This window comes from Protopterus annectens, chromosome 8.part0, assembly GCF_019279795.1.
Source record: "Protopterus annectens isolate FY-2018-M chromosome 8.part0, PAN1.0, whole genome shotgun sequence".
NCBI lineage: Eukaryota > Metazoa > Chordata > Ceratodontiformes > Protopteridae > Protopterus > Protopterus annectens.
Window position 1 is genome coordinate 22,921,155 of NC_056741.1, and position 17,622 is coordinate 22,938,776.

General features: G+C 44.2%; 1 protein-coding gene across 1 annotated transcript in view; it reads right to left on the minus strand.

Annotated features, from left to right (window-relative positions):
* Positions 1 to 17,622, minus strand: part of NCAPD2 (non-SMC condensin I complex subunit D2) — a 1,714,408-nt gene that overhangs the window by 693,056 nt on the left and 1,003,730 nt on the right. Inside the window, exon 19 of the mRNA XM_044079588.1 lies at positions 10,477 to 10,609. Within this exon, the coding sequence (XP_043935523.1) occupies positions 10,477 to 10,609 (133 nt within the window). The remainder of the gene's footprint in view (positions 1 to 10,476; positions 10,610 to 17,622) is intronic.

The following is a 17,622-nucleotide window of genomic DNA, read 5'->3' on the forward strand; positions in this document are numbered from 1 at the left end:
TGAGTAACTAGCACCTTCCTGAAAGAGTCCGGTTAGGAAGTCTAGTATGGATGGAAGAGGGGCAGTAAAGGGATCTAGATTATGATGCTCCGCCTAGACGGAAAAACATTTCCATTTACTGTGGTACACTTTTCTTGTGGAAGGTTTATGCGCTGCCAGGAGGATGGCTTTGACTGGTGAAGAGACACCGGGAGTCCTAACTAGGAGTGGAACTGGAGCAACCAAGCTGTCAACTTCCGACTGTCCAGATTTGGGATCGACAAGCCCAACAGATGGGAGATTAGATCCGGACTGGGATCCAGAATCCAGGGGGGATTCACTAGGTGAGACCACAGGTAAGGGAACCAAGTTTGCAGAGGCCAGAATGGGGCAATGAGGATCATCCTGCTCCCCAACCACGAGGCTTTCTGTAAGAGCTGTAGCATCAGAGGTAAAGGAGGATAGGCATAAAGTAGACCGGGCGGCCAAGCATGCACCAGAGCGTCTCTTGGAGTTTCCCCTGGAGGGGAATCAGAGCGAAGAAATTGTCGCATTTGGTGTTTGAGGGAGAGGCAAAGATCGCAGCAGGGTTGCCCCCATATTGCGAATATTTGCTTCACTATTAGTGGGTTGAGAGACCACTCGTAAGGGGAAAGAATGGTGCGGCTGAGTTTGTCCGCTAGGATGTTGGCCCGCCCCAGAATGTGCGTTGCAATCAGAAAGTGGTTGGTGGAAATCGCCCATTCCCACACTCTCATGGCTTCGCAGCATAGAGGGTAGGACCTGGTTCCCCCCCGTTTGTTGATGTACCAGACAACAGACATGTTGTCCGACTGAATTGCAATAGTTCCTACGGGGAGGAGATTCTGAAGTGCTTGCAACGCATACAGCACCGCTCTCATCACCAGAACGTTGATATGCAGGGAGGTCTCTGTATCGTTCCACGTGCCTTGGACTGTCCTGCCTGAATAATGCCCCCCCCCACCCGAGGAGGGAGGCATCCGTGGTCACCGTGGCAAGAGGGGGAGGAGTGCAGAAGGGTCAGCCCGTATGGAGATCCGGAGCATGAAGCCACCATAACAGGGCCCTCCTGCAAGCCTTGTTGATAGCGATGGGATGATGGAGAGGAAAAGACTGAAAGGACCATTGCACTAGAAGGGTCGACTGCAGTACCCTCATGTTTAGACGGGCACATGGAAGGAGCGTTATCGCTGCCGCCATGGAGCCCAGAGCCCTCAGGACCAATTCCGCCAGTGGGGCTTCTGAATTGAGGATAGACCGCACATGAAGTTGCAAATTCCGTAGTTGTTCCGAAGTCAGGAAGGCTCGTAGATCTCTGGTGCCCACGGACTGCCTCCAGCGTGGATAGGCCAGGCAACCCTTCAGGGCTGCTGCGTGGGCCGGTCAGAGAAGGATTCTCTGGACTCAAAGTTCCTCAGAGCCCCTCTGCCCCTGGGGCGGCGTCCTCCCTGTCCTCCTCTGCCACCGAAGGACTGGTTGTCCGGAGCGGGTTGGAAATGTTGCGATTTCCAGAACCACCTCTTCTTCTAACCCTTTTGGTTCTTTGAAAAGGACCGCTGGGGAGCAGAGAAGCGGACTCCGACGGCAGACGTCTTCGCGTCCTTCTCGCTTTGGACTCGCGAACCGTTTTGCCATACAGGGCAGAACCATCGAAAGGGGCATTCGCAAAGGACGCTTTAAAGGGCTCCGCAAAGTCACAATGCCGGAGCCAGGCCTGACGTCTCATGACTAGGCGCACACTGCTAGCTCTAGCGGCTCCCTTGGTGGCGTGGGACAATAGCCGCATAGAGGTATCAACATGGCATCTATGGGGGGACCCTTGCTCCAGTGGGACCGGTCTGCGGGGGGGCTCAGTATCCTGTCCGGGCGCTTGGGCACTGGCTCCACGGTGTCCGGGTCCTTCCACGCCCTGGTGGTAATAAGGTCCACCAGGGGGTCGGCTGGAAGGGACACCCAAGAGGTAGACTGTCCTGCTTCGAATGCCTCCAGAAACATGGACTCGTCGGAAGCCTTGGGGGCAGACCACCCACCTCTGATCCTAAGCATTTCCATGATGTCTCCTAAGGAGACATCCTCAGAGGGTGATCTTGGGGAGCCTTCCCCTTCATCCAAGTCCATGTCCTTAGTTAAGGACTCAGGGGAGTCCACGTGCCTCCTCTTACACTTGTGCTTGCGAGGCACTTCCTCGGGGGGGCTGTCCGAGGAGGTCTCGCCAGCAACATCATGTCCCAATGGAACAACCTGGGACATCGAAGCAGGCTGTCCCTGTGGCCGGGTGATGGAAGCCTGGCCCAGCAGAGAGGGAGTGCAGGGTGGAGCAGAGACAAGGGCCGGGGGTCCGGATGCTCTCGACAGAGCCCTCTCCACTACATCGAAGGCCGAGGGGGAGCCGCTCTCCCTAGGATCAGAGAGTCGACTCCCACTCGGATCCGATGAAGGGATCGGAGCTGGCGCCGAGACCGTCAGATCCAAAGGACCAGTGCGCTCCGACCTGGACGGAGCCGAAGGCACACTGAATCCCTCGGATCCGAAGCTCGGCCCACGGCTCCGAGAGGTCAGATCCGAAGATGGAACCGACAGACTCGAGGGCAGGGTCGGATCCGAAGTGCCAAGCACTGTCGGCACCGACCCACCCCCGGCTCCGACGCTGCCCGGCTTCGAACGCTCTGAACCCGGGAAGCGGGTTGGAGAAGGAGCAATCGGAGCAAAAAAGGGAGCCGAGCTCCCCCCCAGAAGGGGGGGGGGGGAGGCAAGAGCACTCCCATCTGCAGCTGGGCCTGGATGAACCTTTGCATCATCCGGTCCAAGTCTGCATCTGACAAGCTGTAGGTCGATCTCGACGAGGCCACCGAGGCAGGCCTGGAATGCCGCCTCGATGACCTCGACTGAGATCGGGCCTCCTCCTCCTCGGGTCCCAGGGAGAAACAAGGAGATCGGAGCCGAGGAGGAGGAGACCTAGAAGCCATGGAGGGAGAAGCCCGCTTAGCTGGCGGGGCCGAAGCGGAGGCCTTGGCCCGCCACTTGTGGTGCTTCTCCCTCCGTTTCTCCTGCCTGGCCTCCCTGTCCTCTGGCGCTTTAGCGGGAGTTTGAGTCCCGGCCGGGGGAAGGGGGGCAGGAGTGGCAATTACCACAGGCTGTGGAAGCGCCACGGGAGGAGCGGGGGCCGAAGCAGAGTCCGGGGGCAAAAGTCCTGCCAGGACCAGCTTCGACCTCCACTCTTTCAGTGCCCTGGGGTTGAACGCTGCACAAATGGTACAGCCTGAGGTAAGGTGTTCAACCCCAAGGCACCGAACGCACCGAGTGTGGCCATCAGCCGGGGAGAGCTTAGGCCACACTCGGTACATTTTGAAAAAAAGGCTTTTGAGGCCTCTGCCATACTGGAGGGAAGAAAAGTACTACACAAGCACATAGGCCCCAAAACACTAACACACACACACACTAACGACCAGCAAGGGGAGGGAAAAAAACTATATAAAAGGTACAAATAATAAAGGGAACCTAACACTTACACACTGTTTTAAATCTAAAGACAGAAAAGAAGGAAGAAAATACACTTATCTTAACAAATCGCTAAGAGCTCTGAAAATCCAGCTACTCAAGCGCGGCAAACTAGATCTGAGGTCATGGAGGGTTGGCAGGGGATTATGGGTGAGGGGAGGAGCTAGGAGCTCGGATCCATTGGCTATGAAACAAGTTGCCGGCTCGGATCCGATATCAGATCCAAGACCCACAGGTTGCTGACAAATGAAGTCCCTACTTCAGATTTTATTTTATATAATGGCATTTAAAAAAAACATTTCCTTTTCTAAATAATGTCATTGTATAACAGCAATAATCCAATCCTGTGTGTGAGTAATGCAGGATTTGCCCACAGATGGATATGTTAAATTATTCAGACTACACCCTCGTGATCAATCCACACTAACAGTGGGTAAATCTTGCATTACCTCCACCCAGTCGTGTATTACTGCTAAATCATTTAATATTCTATTTGGAGATCCAAGACGGCACTCAACATGTAAGCACTCAAAGGTCAATGCCCTAGTGTGTTGAAAGGCCAGTTTGTAGTCAGGAGGTAAAAGGGGTTATTATGCTGATCCCAAGAGAAGCAAATCATGTCACCGTCTGGGACAAGGAATAATGAATTTGACAGTCTCTCCAGCACAGATGAGCACACCACCACCAAGGTTCAGTACTGGAGTCAACTCCTAGGTAAACCTCAATGCATTCAACCTTACACCATTGCAGTGGTAAAAATAAACCAGCCTCCACTTCAGCTTTCTCAGCTTCTGATTGCTCCTGAAGCTATACAGACCCATACTTGTGTTACCAGACCAGGTACTGAACTCAGTGCAAGGAGACATCTGACCAAAAAATTGATGCCAGTGCTTGTGATGGGAGTCCGTGAAAATCTCAACATTGACCAAAAATAAAGGTCATCCCCACCACCCAGAAAGTCCTGCATCTGATCGTGGAACAGAGGTCATAGCAAGCTAATAGGTCAATACCTAAAGTGTCAACACTACAGATATAAAACCACAACTGACACAGTTAGAACAAGTATGGTAAAGGCCAGAAGGATCCATTTTTGCTATCTCAGAGCAAAGTACTACTACCTCGGTAAGAAAACTGAAAATTCATATGCACATACATTCCTGAAGCCTAAGAAACTTTAGCAAACTGTGTAATAGTTCTTGTCCAACAGCACAGACAACATACTCAAATCTTCCCAAATTGCTAGTCTAGGTCAAGTTTAATATAGTGCTTATTTTTCTATGCACTCCACATAAAAAATTAAATGAAGTTAATTTGCTGTGCAAATTCACTTACGATCAGGAAATGCAACCAGCAGCAACAGTAATAAAACGCACTTTAAACTGTTGAAATTTCCAGCAACTATCTTAGCGAGTTTTCAGAGTAACTTGTCCTTAGAACTGCAGCTGTAACTGATGCCCTTTAAAATCACAAATGAAAATCAGTTCTAATATATCAAAGCAGAGTTCACTCTGCTAACAGCCAATATAAAAAATCTTCTAAAGCCAAGTACCAAGCTCACACCTAACCCTCTCCCCACCAAACCTACCACCACCACAGCTTGCAGGTTCAGTGAACACTTTAAAGCTACTACCAGAACGTAGACATACCTCAAACTATTGTACTTATCAGACAAATCATTCTTCATTTGAACCAGCCTCACACTGAAGAAATACCTGAACAAAGTAAAACAAGTTACATTAGCAGCAGACAATGTTCCTGCAGCATGTCAAAAGAGCTGATGCAATAAGCTACCTGGTGTCTATGTTAATTAACAGATCCTTAAAAGAATCTAATATTCCAAAAATATGGAAAACTTCTTGCATTGTAGCAAAACATAAAGGAAGTAGATCCACTGAACTTGCAAACTATCAACCTATTGCAATACTCCTTTTATTCTCTAAAGAGTTAGAAAGCATCATCAAACCTAAACTTTCTGCTACAGCACTTACTGTCCTCCTCACAACATGGCTTCCACCCCCATTCCTGAACTGAAACTGCCTACTATACTTCCTAGATACAGTCAACCAAAACAGAAATACAGGCAATTTGTTTTCCACCCTATTCTGGGACCTCTGAAAGGCTTTTGATAATGTAGCTCACCCACTTCTCAAAGACAAGCTCTCACAACAAAAGACTAAAGCCGCACTGCCACTGAACGGTTCTTTTAACTCAGATGTACGCATTCTGTCAAATGGCAGGACTCTCACCCTACTCACCTACCAGCATAAAGTGCATCACAATAGTACTTACTAGGACCCCCCCTATTTAATATATTCATAAGTAACATGCAAAAGGCAGCCACACATGCAAAAGTCATACAATACACTAAAGAGTTATCTCAACTGCTTTACCACAACACTATCCCAACTTCAATCACCCAAGTTAACTCCTCTACCAAGACATGCCTAGAACTAAATTAGTCCCATTTACCTCCAGTAACCTCCTGCCAACTAGCGCTGCACTAAATCACCAACACCAAGTTACTGGGCATCATCATAGATGACAAATTTGACCAGCACCATCATCACTGCTGTCAAGACACTGCAAATTACAGCTAATTTACAAAGACAGGCCATTTCTCATGGACACAGCAGAAAGGTAAATGCAACATCCTTACTTCCTAGCCTGCTATATGTATCTACAATTTTCATTAATCTTCAGACGACACTAATGAACAAGCTTAAATATTGTTTGGATAAAATATATTTGCATCCAATCTCCCAAACCTAATCCATAACTGTATTCCCTTGCAGAACCTGAATTGGCTAAATACCTCACCATATACTGCATCTCATCTATGTATTTAGGCATCATGTACCAAATATACAACTCATAATGTCAAATGCAGTACACCACTCCTCAAACACCTCGGCCAGCAGCAATACAATAAAATGGTACAAACACAAAAGGAACCTCTGATCAAAGGAACACCACCCAATAGAATCCTGAAATTCCAGCAGCTCGCACTGTGAATCGTACTCAGTAAGCATGGCTAAACAATGGAACAGCTTTCCCTTCGCCATCAAAATGCTCCTACGTGGGAAGGGCATTTCTTAAACAGGGTCACTGGAGCCCACCTGGACCTAGGAGAGGCACATGGAGATGAGGGGTGAAGAGACCTCAGTGTTAAATACTACCTCCAAGCATTAGCTAGGTGACTTGACTTCTCAACAGAATCCAATTGGTTCTTTTTAAGTTCCATCACTAGGATCCAATTGGTTCTTTTTGTGTTCCATCCAAGTGGCTGGAGGATAGATGCTGTCTATATCAACAGCACCACTCAAACTAGTCCTAGGGAATGTTTCTCCTAGGCCCCTTACCTACAGAAGTAAAGGAATAGTGCAAAGTTCAACCTTTCTTAACAGGACAAAGATATGTAAAACATGGACAAAGCACTCCCAACAGACTTATTTCCTTTTTTAATACTGCTCTAGCAAAGATAGGGGAACTGCTGTGGGAGCTTTCTGTTGACCCTAGCACTTCTGGTCCTTCTCAGAATTGCAAAAACGCAAGATGCTTCTCTCACCTCTGCATACAAGTGGTCGTCTCATCATGCTCCTCTCCAAACTAGTGGACATGAACACTGCATTCCCGGTTTCATATTTTGATGGTCAGAAAAAAAAAAAACTTGTCACAAAACAGTGGATTTTTCTGCAATGATCAGGATCAAAAAACTGAATTCTGCAAAAGGTAGAATAGTCAACTGTTGGGTCCAAGGGTGGGCGGGGGTAGGCTTGCTCTCTCAATTTGATGTAAAATGCAACTGTATATATTTGGCCTAGGATAATAACTACCAAACATGGCAGCATTACAAAAAAAACAACTGCAGAAATAGCACAAAGGAGAAGATAAAACCAAAGGCAGACCCACGGGACTCATAGATGTTAACACTGCATGTTTTTCACCATATATTGATCTTTTATAGAGTACAAATGCTTCTTGCATCACTAAACAGGTACATTTTATTTTGTGATTTGTTATATCCCAAAACAAGCTGGATGCAAAAGTTTAGCCAGTTTGTGGAAGCCTTTGAACAAGAGGTGCAACATGGTGATATACAGTGAATTAAGTTAGACTGTCAAGCATCTTGCCCCATTACTGGGGCATTTTGGATCCCTCCAGAATGACACCAGCTATTTAGGCATTTGAGGCGAAGGTCTTTGTATTTAGGCAATTGAGGTGAAGGAATGATTTCATCAAAGACTAGCGTTTTACCTGGATTTGTAACATGCACAAAAGGTTTTTGTGTGTCTCTGGATGTTCCAGTTTTACGTCTCAAGTTATTTACTCCAACATGGACCACTACTATGTTGTGGCAGTATTTGTCAGGACAGGTTTCCTTCTGAAATCTTGTCGCCTGGAAACCAGATCACTGCAACTCTTTGTCCAGCCTTGTGAATGACACGTCAGTGTCCCTAACAAAGTCGCCAATCATTAAAACCATTTCTGTCACTGCTACCACAGTTCAGAATGGTACACCTGGAATGCTTTTATTCAGGGTGACTATATAGCAGGTTATGCATGAGATGGATAAATCGCCTGATTTTGCAAAGATTTTACATTATCCCTAGGAGGCTTTGGGAGTGTTTTCTTCTTTCTACAGTATGACTATAAGACATTTTGGTACGAATACTGAAGGATTGTAGTGCAGGTGTATGAAGCTCACAGGGCATGTGTTTAGGTGAGAGAATAGCCTCTAGATTATTTAGGTATTTACACATCTTACACAAAATTATTAGTGTTGAGAATATCATTATCTGAAAGTGCAAAGCAGTTGACATATTGTCTTAGGAGACCTACTGCTAAAAAGTTGGCAACAGATGAAACAAGCAGGCTGACTTTCCTTCGCATCAGTGCTTAGGTGTTTAGATGAAGTAAATGTGGCAAGAAGTATATGCAGTTACGGTGGAATGGAGCAAACGTACACAATCCTCACTAGCGAATGGTAATCTTGTGTTAGATGTTTCCGATTTTAAAAGATGAAAAGTATTGGGGGGGGGGGTTAATACTTCCAGGTATAGACATGTGCACTAAACTGGGAGGGGTTTCCAAAGAATTTACAGGTAGGGCAAGCAACTCAAAAGCAATATGGGTCGGCTGGGTGAGCACTCAAAATTCTGGATACATTTTAAGTCTTGCTCAAGTAAGTTGCTCAATTACTTATCTTTGCTGAACTACCATTTTAAAGTTGAAGGTCTCATACCAAAAAACAAGTTTCTGCTGTATTTTTATATCTGCCGACACTACCTGAATTTGAAAGCTATTACCCAATTTGTTTTATTAAGAGTAAACATCAGTTACAGCTTCTACTCACTGACCAGACTGCTCATTATTAGTAACTGCCCAGCACACAGGTCTTGTAGTTAATAAAAACTGCATACAGACTAAGAATGGCCCTTCAGAATCTGGCTTGAATATACTATGGAACCCTTCCATGTATCCATTGATGTCTTAAAACCATCCACTGCACTACGTTTAAGTTTTGTGCCCAATATGAATCATCTGGAGAAAACAGGATACAAGACCATGATACTACAAAGATTCAGACAGATGGAGATCAGATTGATTTTTGCCAGCAGAGTCATAGGTGTTTACTACGCTAACAACCACAAGGGCCTTTTTAAGCCTAGCCACGGATCCCAAATCTGACACATTCTGATACCCTTAATAAAAGTGTAAGAATGGGCCTGGGAGATGAACCATTTACAGGTTACCTGTTTGCATTAGAGACATAGGTGACAAACCAGGGATGAATTTCTCGTTTCCCATCCAATTGCCCAAGTTGCACCTGAATTGGTTTAGGGAGGAACTCTGCTTCACATGGATGGGGAGCCTGTTCCATAGACGGGGTTAGTCTCTCCAGCAGGTTCATATTTATATCACAGGTAAGATTTAAGTCTTTAGAATGGGTAATTCTGGTGCTGTTTGTTTTGTGGATATGCAGGAGGTCCAGAGTGGAGTCTGACAATGCCCTGTATGCCAAGGCATAGATCTCCCCCTCAAAAGCCTGTAGAAGGCAAAATACAGGGATAGGGCTTTGAGGCGGTCTCTGCATAGGACTTGGTACTTATGCCCTGTATTCTTTTAGTGAGGAACCTCTGTGGACGCGCCAGATGTTGAATATGCCTGGTTAGGTATATGCATTTTACTCGCACTAAAAGTACTCGGGAATGAAGAAATTCACTGGCTAACATACTTGTGAAACCTTAGATATATTAATTTACACCAATTTCTACTATAAATTTGACAGGTTCTTTAATGCAACTATGAAACTGGACAGATTCACTGCAGTGTTTGTATTCAGGCAGGAAGGCCTTGGCTCCAAGTGCATTCACACAGTCAGACAGAATCGGTGAAGTGACAGATAAAGGCTGAAACGACTATGGCTCCTACACAGTTTCAAATCAACAGTGTTGCTGTGAGGTGGAACTATCATAGTGAGGACACTGTGCAGGGACAAATGCAGGACTTTGGGGCTACCACAGCAGCTTATTCTGCAGTAAATTAAACATCCGAGTGATTTGAGGAAACTGTCCTCACCTTTGTTTGCACTGTATTAACACTAACTTTAAAGATAAGCTGCCTGTTACATTCTAACTATGGATAAGATTGTGTATTTGAAACAATCCTGACGGAATAATTCTCAAAAAACGAGCAGGTCTGTGGTCAAGAAAAACACTAATTTACTGGAAAGAAAAGACTCAAACCACGATCGAATGTATTACTTGGAAAAATACATGACTGTCACAAACTTGCATCTTTACCTGCTAAATGCAGTTCAGATATTAGCTAAAAATGCTCGTTTTGCTAGAAGGGTAAGAAAGTAAAGCCCACAATCTGAAATGTCGCTGATAGAGAATAGGCTTGTCAGGCCTTATCAATAACTACTCTCGCCTCACTTTAAACAAGTTTGTCAACTGGTTCAGGAGGTTTCCTTACCTTTTCGCTGTCTGATATTTTGGAAATGGTGCTGCAGACATCGCATGCCAGTTGATAATCTTCGTGAACTTTTTCTCCGAGTCCGACATTTACAAGTGTTTCCAGATTGCTACCAACCACCTCCGGTTCCGCTCTGAGAACAAAAAGTGAAATATTAGTAAGGGGGTGGCATGGCACAGCACTTCTAAGTTTTCTGTATTAAAGCCACTCAGAATACTTTTTTTTTTTTTTTTTTTAACATGGCATTTTTAAAAACCAACAGCTACATATAGAGTAATAAAAAACAAACCATACTATTTTCACGTAGTATGCATATTTTCTTAATTTTGATTTACTCCATTATGCAAACTGTTTAATTTCTGCCTTCCTTAAAAATGTCTCTCTCCTCCTGAACATTATTCTGCATATATTTCTCCCACAAATTCTGCATATATTTCTCCCACAAATTCTATTTCTATGTAATTTGCTCTTTCCCTTTTTAAGACCCCACCTCCAGCTCTTTCCTTAGCAATATTCAGTATTTCAAGTTGCAGCTGGTTTAGTAGTCTGGCCTTGCCAAGCTCAACTATACTGTCTACCAAAACAGCCATTACTAGAAAATGGAGAACATTCAGTTTTAAATAGTTTCAACAAGACAACACCACGTACACCCTCTCATAACACACCTGAATATGGAAGGACAGCATAACTGTACTTTCAACACACCATTCAGAGCCCATCATACATCAACTGATGTGGTGTAAATGTACCTGTAACATATCTCCAGCACATTTAATAAATGTACCTGTAACGTATCTCCAGCACTACAATAAATGTACCTGTAACAGATCTCCAGCACTACATTTAATAAATGTACCTGTAATGCATCTCCAGCACTACATTTAATAAATGTACCTGTAATGCATCTCCAGCACGACATTTAGTAAATGTACCTGTAACGTATCTCCAGCACATTTAATAAATGTACCTGTAACGTATCTCCAGCATGACATTTAATAAATGTACCTGTAACGTATCTCCAGCATGACATTTAATAAATGTACCTGTAACGTATCTCCAGCACATTTAATAAATGTACCTGTAACGTATCTCCAGCATGACATTTAATAAATGTACCTGTAACGTATCTCCAGCACTACATTTAATAAATGTACCTGTAACAGATCTCCAGCACTACATTTAATAAATGTACCTGTAACAGATCTCCAGCACGACATTTAATAAATGTACCTGTAACGTATCTCCAGCACATTTAATAAATGTACCTGTAACGTATCTCCAGCATGACATTTAATAAATGTACCTGTAACGTATCTCCAGCATGACATTTAATAAATGTACCTGTAACGTACCTCCAGCATGACATTTAATAAATGTACCTGCAACATATCTCCAGCACGACATTTAATAAATGTACCTGTAACATATCTCCAGCATGACATTTAATAAATGTACCTGTAACGTATCTCCAGCATGACATTTAATAAATGTACCTGTAACGTATCTCCAGCACATTTAATAAATGTACCTGTAACGTATCTCCAGCACATTTAATAAATGTACCTGTAACGTATCTCCAGCATGACATTTAATAAATGTACCTGTAACGTATCTCCAGCACATTTAATAAATGTACCTGTAACGTATCTCCAGCATGACATTTAATAAATGTACCTGTATTTTTTAGTATTGTTTCCTTTTAAAAATGTACTATTGCATTTTCATATGCTCATGTTTGTATTCACACTACAGTAGTTTATAAGATTCATACAAAACACAAACTGCGTATGGAAATTATTGCTGCTTCTGCTCTTCTGTTCATATTTAATAAATACTAATGTCATTTCTTCTTCCATGGAAAATTACTTTTTATTCTTCCATCGGGTACCTTAAGAAAATTAGGTTCCTGCAGGACCAACCAGATTAATAAAATATATACATATGCAACATCCACAACTGAAGGTCATCCTTGGTAGATCAAAGACCAAGGTGAACTGCAGATGGTCAGTCCATGAGGGCGCAGGCAGCAGCAAGGAGCCAAAAAGCTAAAGATAATGCAGCTAAATCCTGAAGTACAGATGTAACAAAGCAAGCCTGACTAGAGTCTTAGTAGAGTATGAAGACAAGGCATCATGGCATACCACCAAATGTAGATATTCTTACATCTGAAGCAGACACACCACGAATGGAGTGGCCAATGGCCATAACATTTTAAGGGCTGGTCAGGCACTTGATAGCTAGTGTTTTAACTGCCAATCAACATGGAGTTTGATTGATAACTGCTAGCTCTTCCCTTCCAAGACTGAAGGCAACCAAAACATGTTCAGGCTTACTAAACACATTTGGCCCCTTCAGGCAAAGCCTAAGCTGCAGGAAAGTACAGTTGTGTACATTTACCATAAATGTAGATGTTTGAGTGTATTCACTGTTGCAGTCATTACATTTGGGTAATCTGCTGGCAGGTTGCCCTCAGTCGGCCTGATTAACAAAGTCTTGGGTCCTGCATCAGTTGCTATCCCTTCTTCCATGACGTCAAGTTGTCAGGGGTATAAAACATGCAGCCGACGCCATTACATCAGTTTTTCTTGCCCCAGATTGTCAGGTGCCCCCCAAATGTGGAGCAAAATATTAAACACACAAATACACCTCAAATCCCAAAAGCAAATACACCAAAAGGGCTTTTAAGCATAGTGAAAGAAAGTAGAGGTATAGCCAGAAAAGAAAGTAGGGGGTTGGAGTGAGAGTAACCAGGACTGCAACAGTGAATACACTCGAACATCTACATTTATGTAAGTGTACACAACTCTATGTTCTTCGTGACTCACTGTTGCAGTCATTACATTTGGGTAGATTCCCAAAGCTATGGTTGGGTGGAGGGAATTTTACATCATTAGGACCAGCTAGAAGGCCATGCAGGACAGCAGTGGCAAAGCCAGCTCTAGAGAAACAAGGTAAATGGTAATGTTTGGTGAACGTATTAACTGAGCTCCAGGTAGCAGCTTCTAGAAAGTCCCTGGTAGGAACACCTCTGAGAAAGGCTGTAGACGTAGATGCAGCCCTGGTGGAATGGGATCCGATCCCCTGGGGGATAGTTTTTCCATGGTGCATATAACAGAAACTAATACAATGGCTTATCCATTTGGAAAAAGTTTGCTTTGAAATAGCCTTTCCCTCTGCCCCTGCAGCAAATGCCACCAGTAGTTGTTCAGATTTTCTTTGAGATTTTGTCCTGTTTAAGTAAAATCTAAGTTATGTGTAGAGGAAGTACAGTACCAAACCACATAAAAAACATCCAATGGTCACGAAAAGCTGCTGTAACAGGAACAAGACACGTTGGCAATTCTCAGGATACAAAATAGTTTATTGGAAGTAAAAAATGAGCGCTTTCGCGTGGTCCATCCACGCTTCATCAGATAAATCACATAAACCTGTTCAGGGATTATATACAACCGCTCAAGGCGGGAAAGTCTGCTCATTAATCAATTAGCTTTAAACTATGCTAAAAACATTAAAAACATTTAACCTTTTGAATGCATTTATGAACTCAGATCTAGGGCTACTATATACTTTGTATTTTCGAAGAACATCTAAGTTATCTGTGTACATCCAATGGATGCAGAATCCGTTCCCCCTTGTTCTGTGGATTGGGAAAGAAAGTTGGCAAATGAATGGTCTGATTAAAAGCCACACTGGATACCACCTTAGGCATGAAGAATGGACTGGTCCTGAGAGACACCCTGTCCACATGAAAAATAATGAAAGGCTCCACTGCCATAAGAGCCTGTAATTCGGAAATCCTTCTAGTTGAAGTGACTGCTAAAAGGAAAGCTGTTTTCCAAGAGAGAAATTTTAAGTCTGCAGTAGCAGCTGGCTCGAAAGGAGGGAGTGATTTTTTCCAATACAAAATTGAGGTCCCAGGCAGGGATTGGAGCTCTCCTGGGTGGTCTTAGATTTTGGCCCTTTTGAGATATTGCTTTAGCAGAGGATGAGAGAAGGGGGGAGGTTCTGTGTTGTAATGAGCTGAAATGGCTGAGGCATAGATTTTTATGGAAGAAAAGGACAGGCCCTTGTGAAGCATCTCAGCTAAGTATTGTAAAATATGAGGAATATTGGGCACTGTTGTGCTTATCCCCTTGAGACTGATTCCATGCACAAAATCTTTTCCATTTGTCAGCATAAGATTTTCTAGTACTAGGCCTTCTTGCCTCCAAAATGACATCCATCACAGTTTTGCTGAGGGATGCTAAGGGTGAATTTAGGTGATTAGCCATGCTGCAGGATTCAAAGTTTGGAGCCGAATGTGCAGAATTTGGTTGTTCTGCTGAGACAGTAAGTAAGGTGTCTGAAGCAGGTACCACAGTGGTAGGTGTGACACATTGCGCAGGAGTGGGTACCCAGTGTTGGTGAGACCAGTCTAGAGCAATCAAAATCATTTTTGGTTTGTTCTGTTTGACTTTTAATATAACTTTGGAGAGCAGAAGTAGAGGGAGAAAGGCATAGACTGATAGGTTTTTCCAGCTGAAGGATAGAGCATTTACTTTCCAGGCTTATTTGTGATGAGTCCTTGTGCAGAATTTGTCCAACTGATAGTTCTGGGGTGAGGCAAAAAGATCTATGTCTGGACTCCCCCATTTGAGTGTCAACATGCTGAAAATCCATGGTTCCAGTTTCCATTTGTGTAGGTCCATGAGATTTCTGCTTAGTTTGTCTGCCAGAGTATTTAGCTTTCCTGGCAGGAATTGAGCTTGTAGTTGTATTTGATAGGTCAAGGCCGTGTTCCACAATGCCATCTCTAGTCTGCAGAGGGGGTAGGAGTGTGTACCCCAATGCTTGTTTATGTGCCACATAACTGTGGTGTTGTCTGTTATCATTAATTGTTTTGGATGAAGGGAGTCCTTGAAGGCTGTCAATGCATTCTGTACAGCTAGCATTTCTTTTTGATTGATATGAAGGTGCATTTGATTTGGGCTCCATTTGCCCTGAATGCACTTCCCTGCCAGATGTTCCCCCCAAGCATAGTCTGATGCGTCTGTAGTTAGGGTTTGGGCGGCAGGGCATGGTGTGAATGGCAGTCCCTTGTTTTGGTGGCAGGCCTCTGCCCACCATAGGAACTCTAGTTGCAGGCAAGGTATGATAGGAATCATTGTTTCCAGGCTGTGACAATGCTGACTCCATAGAGTTTTTAAGTACCACTGAAGTTTCCTCATATGCAGTCTTGCATGTGGAATTAGAAGAATGCAGGAGGCCATGAACCCAAAGGCTTGCAGTATTTGCCTTGCAGAAAAGCAGGGTTTTTGTGGCCACCTGTCTAAAGTAAGTCTCCAAATGAATTTGTTTCTCTGGCGTAAGGAAAGCCATCTGGGCAGTTGTATTCAAGCTTGCACCCAAGAATGTAATTTTTTGAGAGGGTAGCAGTTGTGATTTCTTTTCATTTATAGTGTACCCTAGACAAGTTAGAATCCTTTTTACAAATGCCAGATGGTTTAGAAGAGTGTCCTTGTTTTCTGCCTGAATTAGGCAATCATCCAGGTATGGATATATTTGAATATTTCTTTGCCTGCAAAATGCAATTACTGGAGCCAGGCACTTTATAAAGACCCTGGGCGCAGTAGATAAGCCAAAGGGCAGTGCAGAGAACTGGTAATGCAAGTAGCCTGCTTTAAAGCAGAGGTATCTTCTGCAAGATTCCCTGATTGGGATATGCAAGTAAGCCTCTTAAATCTAGAGTTGCCAACCAGGCATCTTTGCCTAGCATAGGAAGTAACTGGTGAAGAGTCAGCATCTTGAATTTTGGAATGTCCAGAAAGGTGTTCAGAGTAGATAAGTCCAGAATTGGACGCCATAATTTGTCTTTTCTAGGTACCAGGAAAAGTCTTGAATAAAAACCTTGTCCCTTTTTCCTCTTCCGAAGCTCAAACCCTTCTAGCCGAAGTGATAGCAATGAGAAAGGCAGTCTTCCAAGATAAATATTTTAGGTCCACCGAAGCTGCAGGTTCAAATGGAGGGGCCGTCAGACTGGAGAACAAAGGTTAAATCCCATGGAGGAACTGCATCTCTAACAGGAGGCCTTAAAAAGAAAGTGCCTTTTAAAAAGGTCTTGCATAATTTGTAAGAGGCTAGAGTACTGAGATCACTTCCCACATGATAATGGGAAATCGCGGCTAATTCATAACCCAGAGGCTCCCTTCACGCTGGAATAAAATCCCAGTCCAGGTTAGGCAGAGTCCTTCATTGACTCTCTTCAAGAGAAATCTTGATGAGTGGATGGGAGATCGTAGGTTTACCCCGGGTATCACTTCTGTGTCATTGTTAGACAGAGGCACAGTATACTAACCTCGAAAAAGGGCATAGCAAAATTAATTTAAAATGGGTGGCGAAAGCCAAACACACTCTGGCTAGGCTTATAAATGCCCTAGGGCAGATAGCCTAGTATGAACCTAACTGGACTTTGACCGTAGAAGAGCTAGCACCTCGGTCGAATAAGAATGACAAAAATTCTAACACTACTGGCATCGGAGCTGTAAAGGGGTCCAATATTCTATGCTCCGCCCAGATTGTAAAGCGTTTCTATTTGCTATTATAAACCTTTCTTGTAGAAGGTTTATGAGCGGCTACTAAAATAGCCTTAACAGAGGACGAGATACCGGGAATCCTAGCTATTACTGGAACTGGATCAGCCAAGCTGTGAGCTTGAGGTTGTCCAGATTCGGGGTTGTTAACCCTAGTGGGTGAGAAATCAGATCCGGAGTGGGATCTAAAATCCATGGAGGATTCACTAGATGAGACCTTAGGCATGGGAACCACGTTTGACGAGGCCAGAATGGGGCTATGAGGATCACTCTGCTCCCCAACCGACGGGCTTTCTGCAAGAATTTTAGCATTAGGGGAAGAGGAGGATAAGCATAAAGTAGACCGGGTGGTCAAACATGCACCAGAGTCGTGGAGGAATTAGAGCGAAGTACTCGCTGCACTTTGTGTTCGAAGGAGACACGAAGAGATCGCAGCAAGGTTGACCCCACTTGAGGAATATTTGCTTCGCTATTCTCGGGTTCAGAGACCACTCATACGGTGAGAGGATGGTCCGACTCAGCCTGTCTGCCAAAATGTTTGACAGACCCGGAATGTGCGTCGCTATGAGAAAGCGGT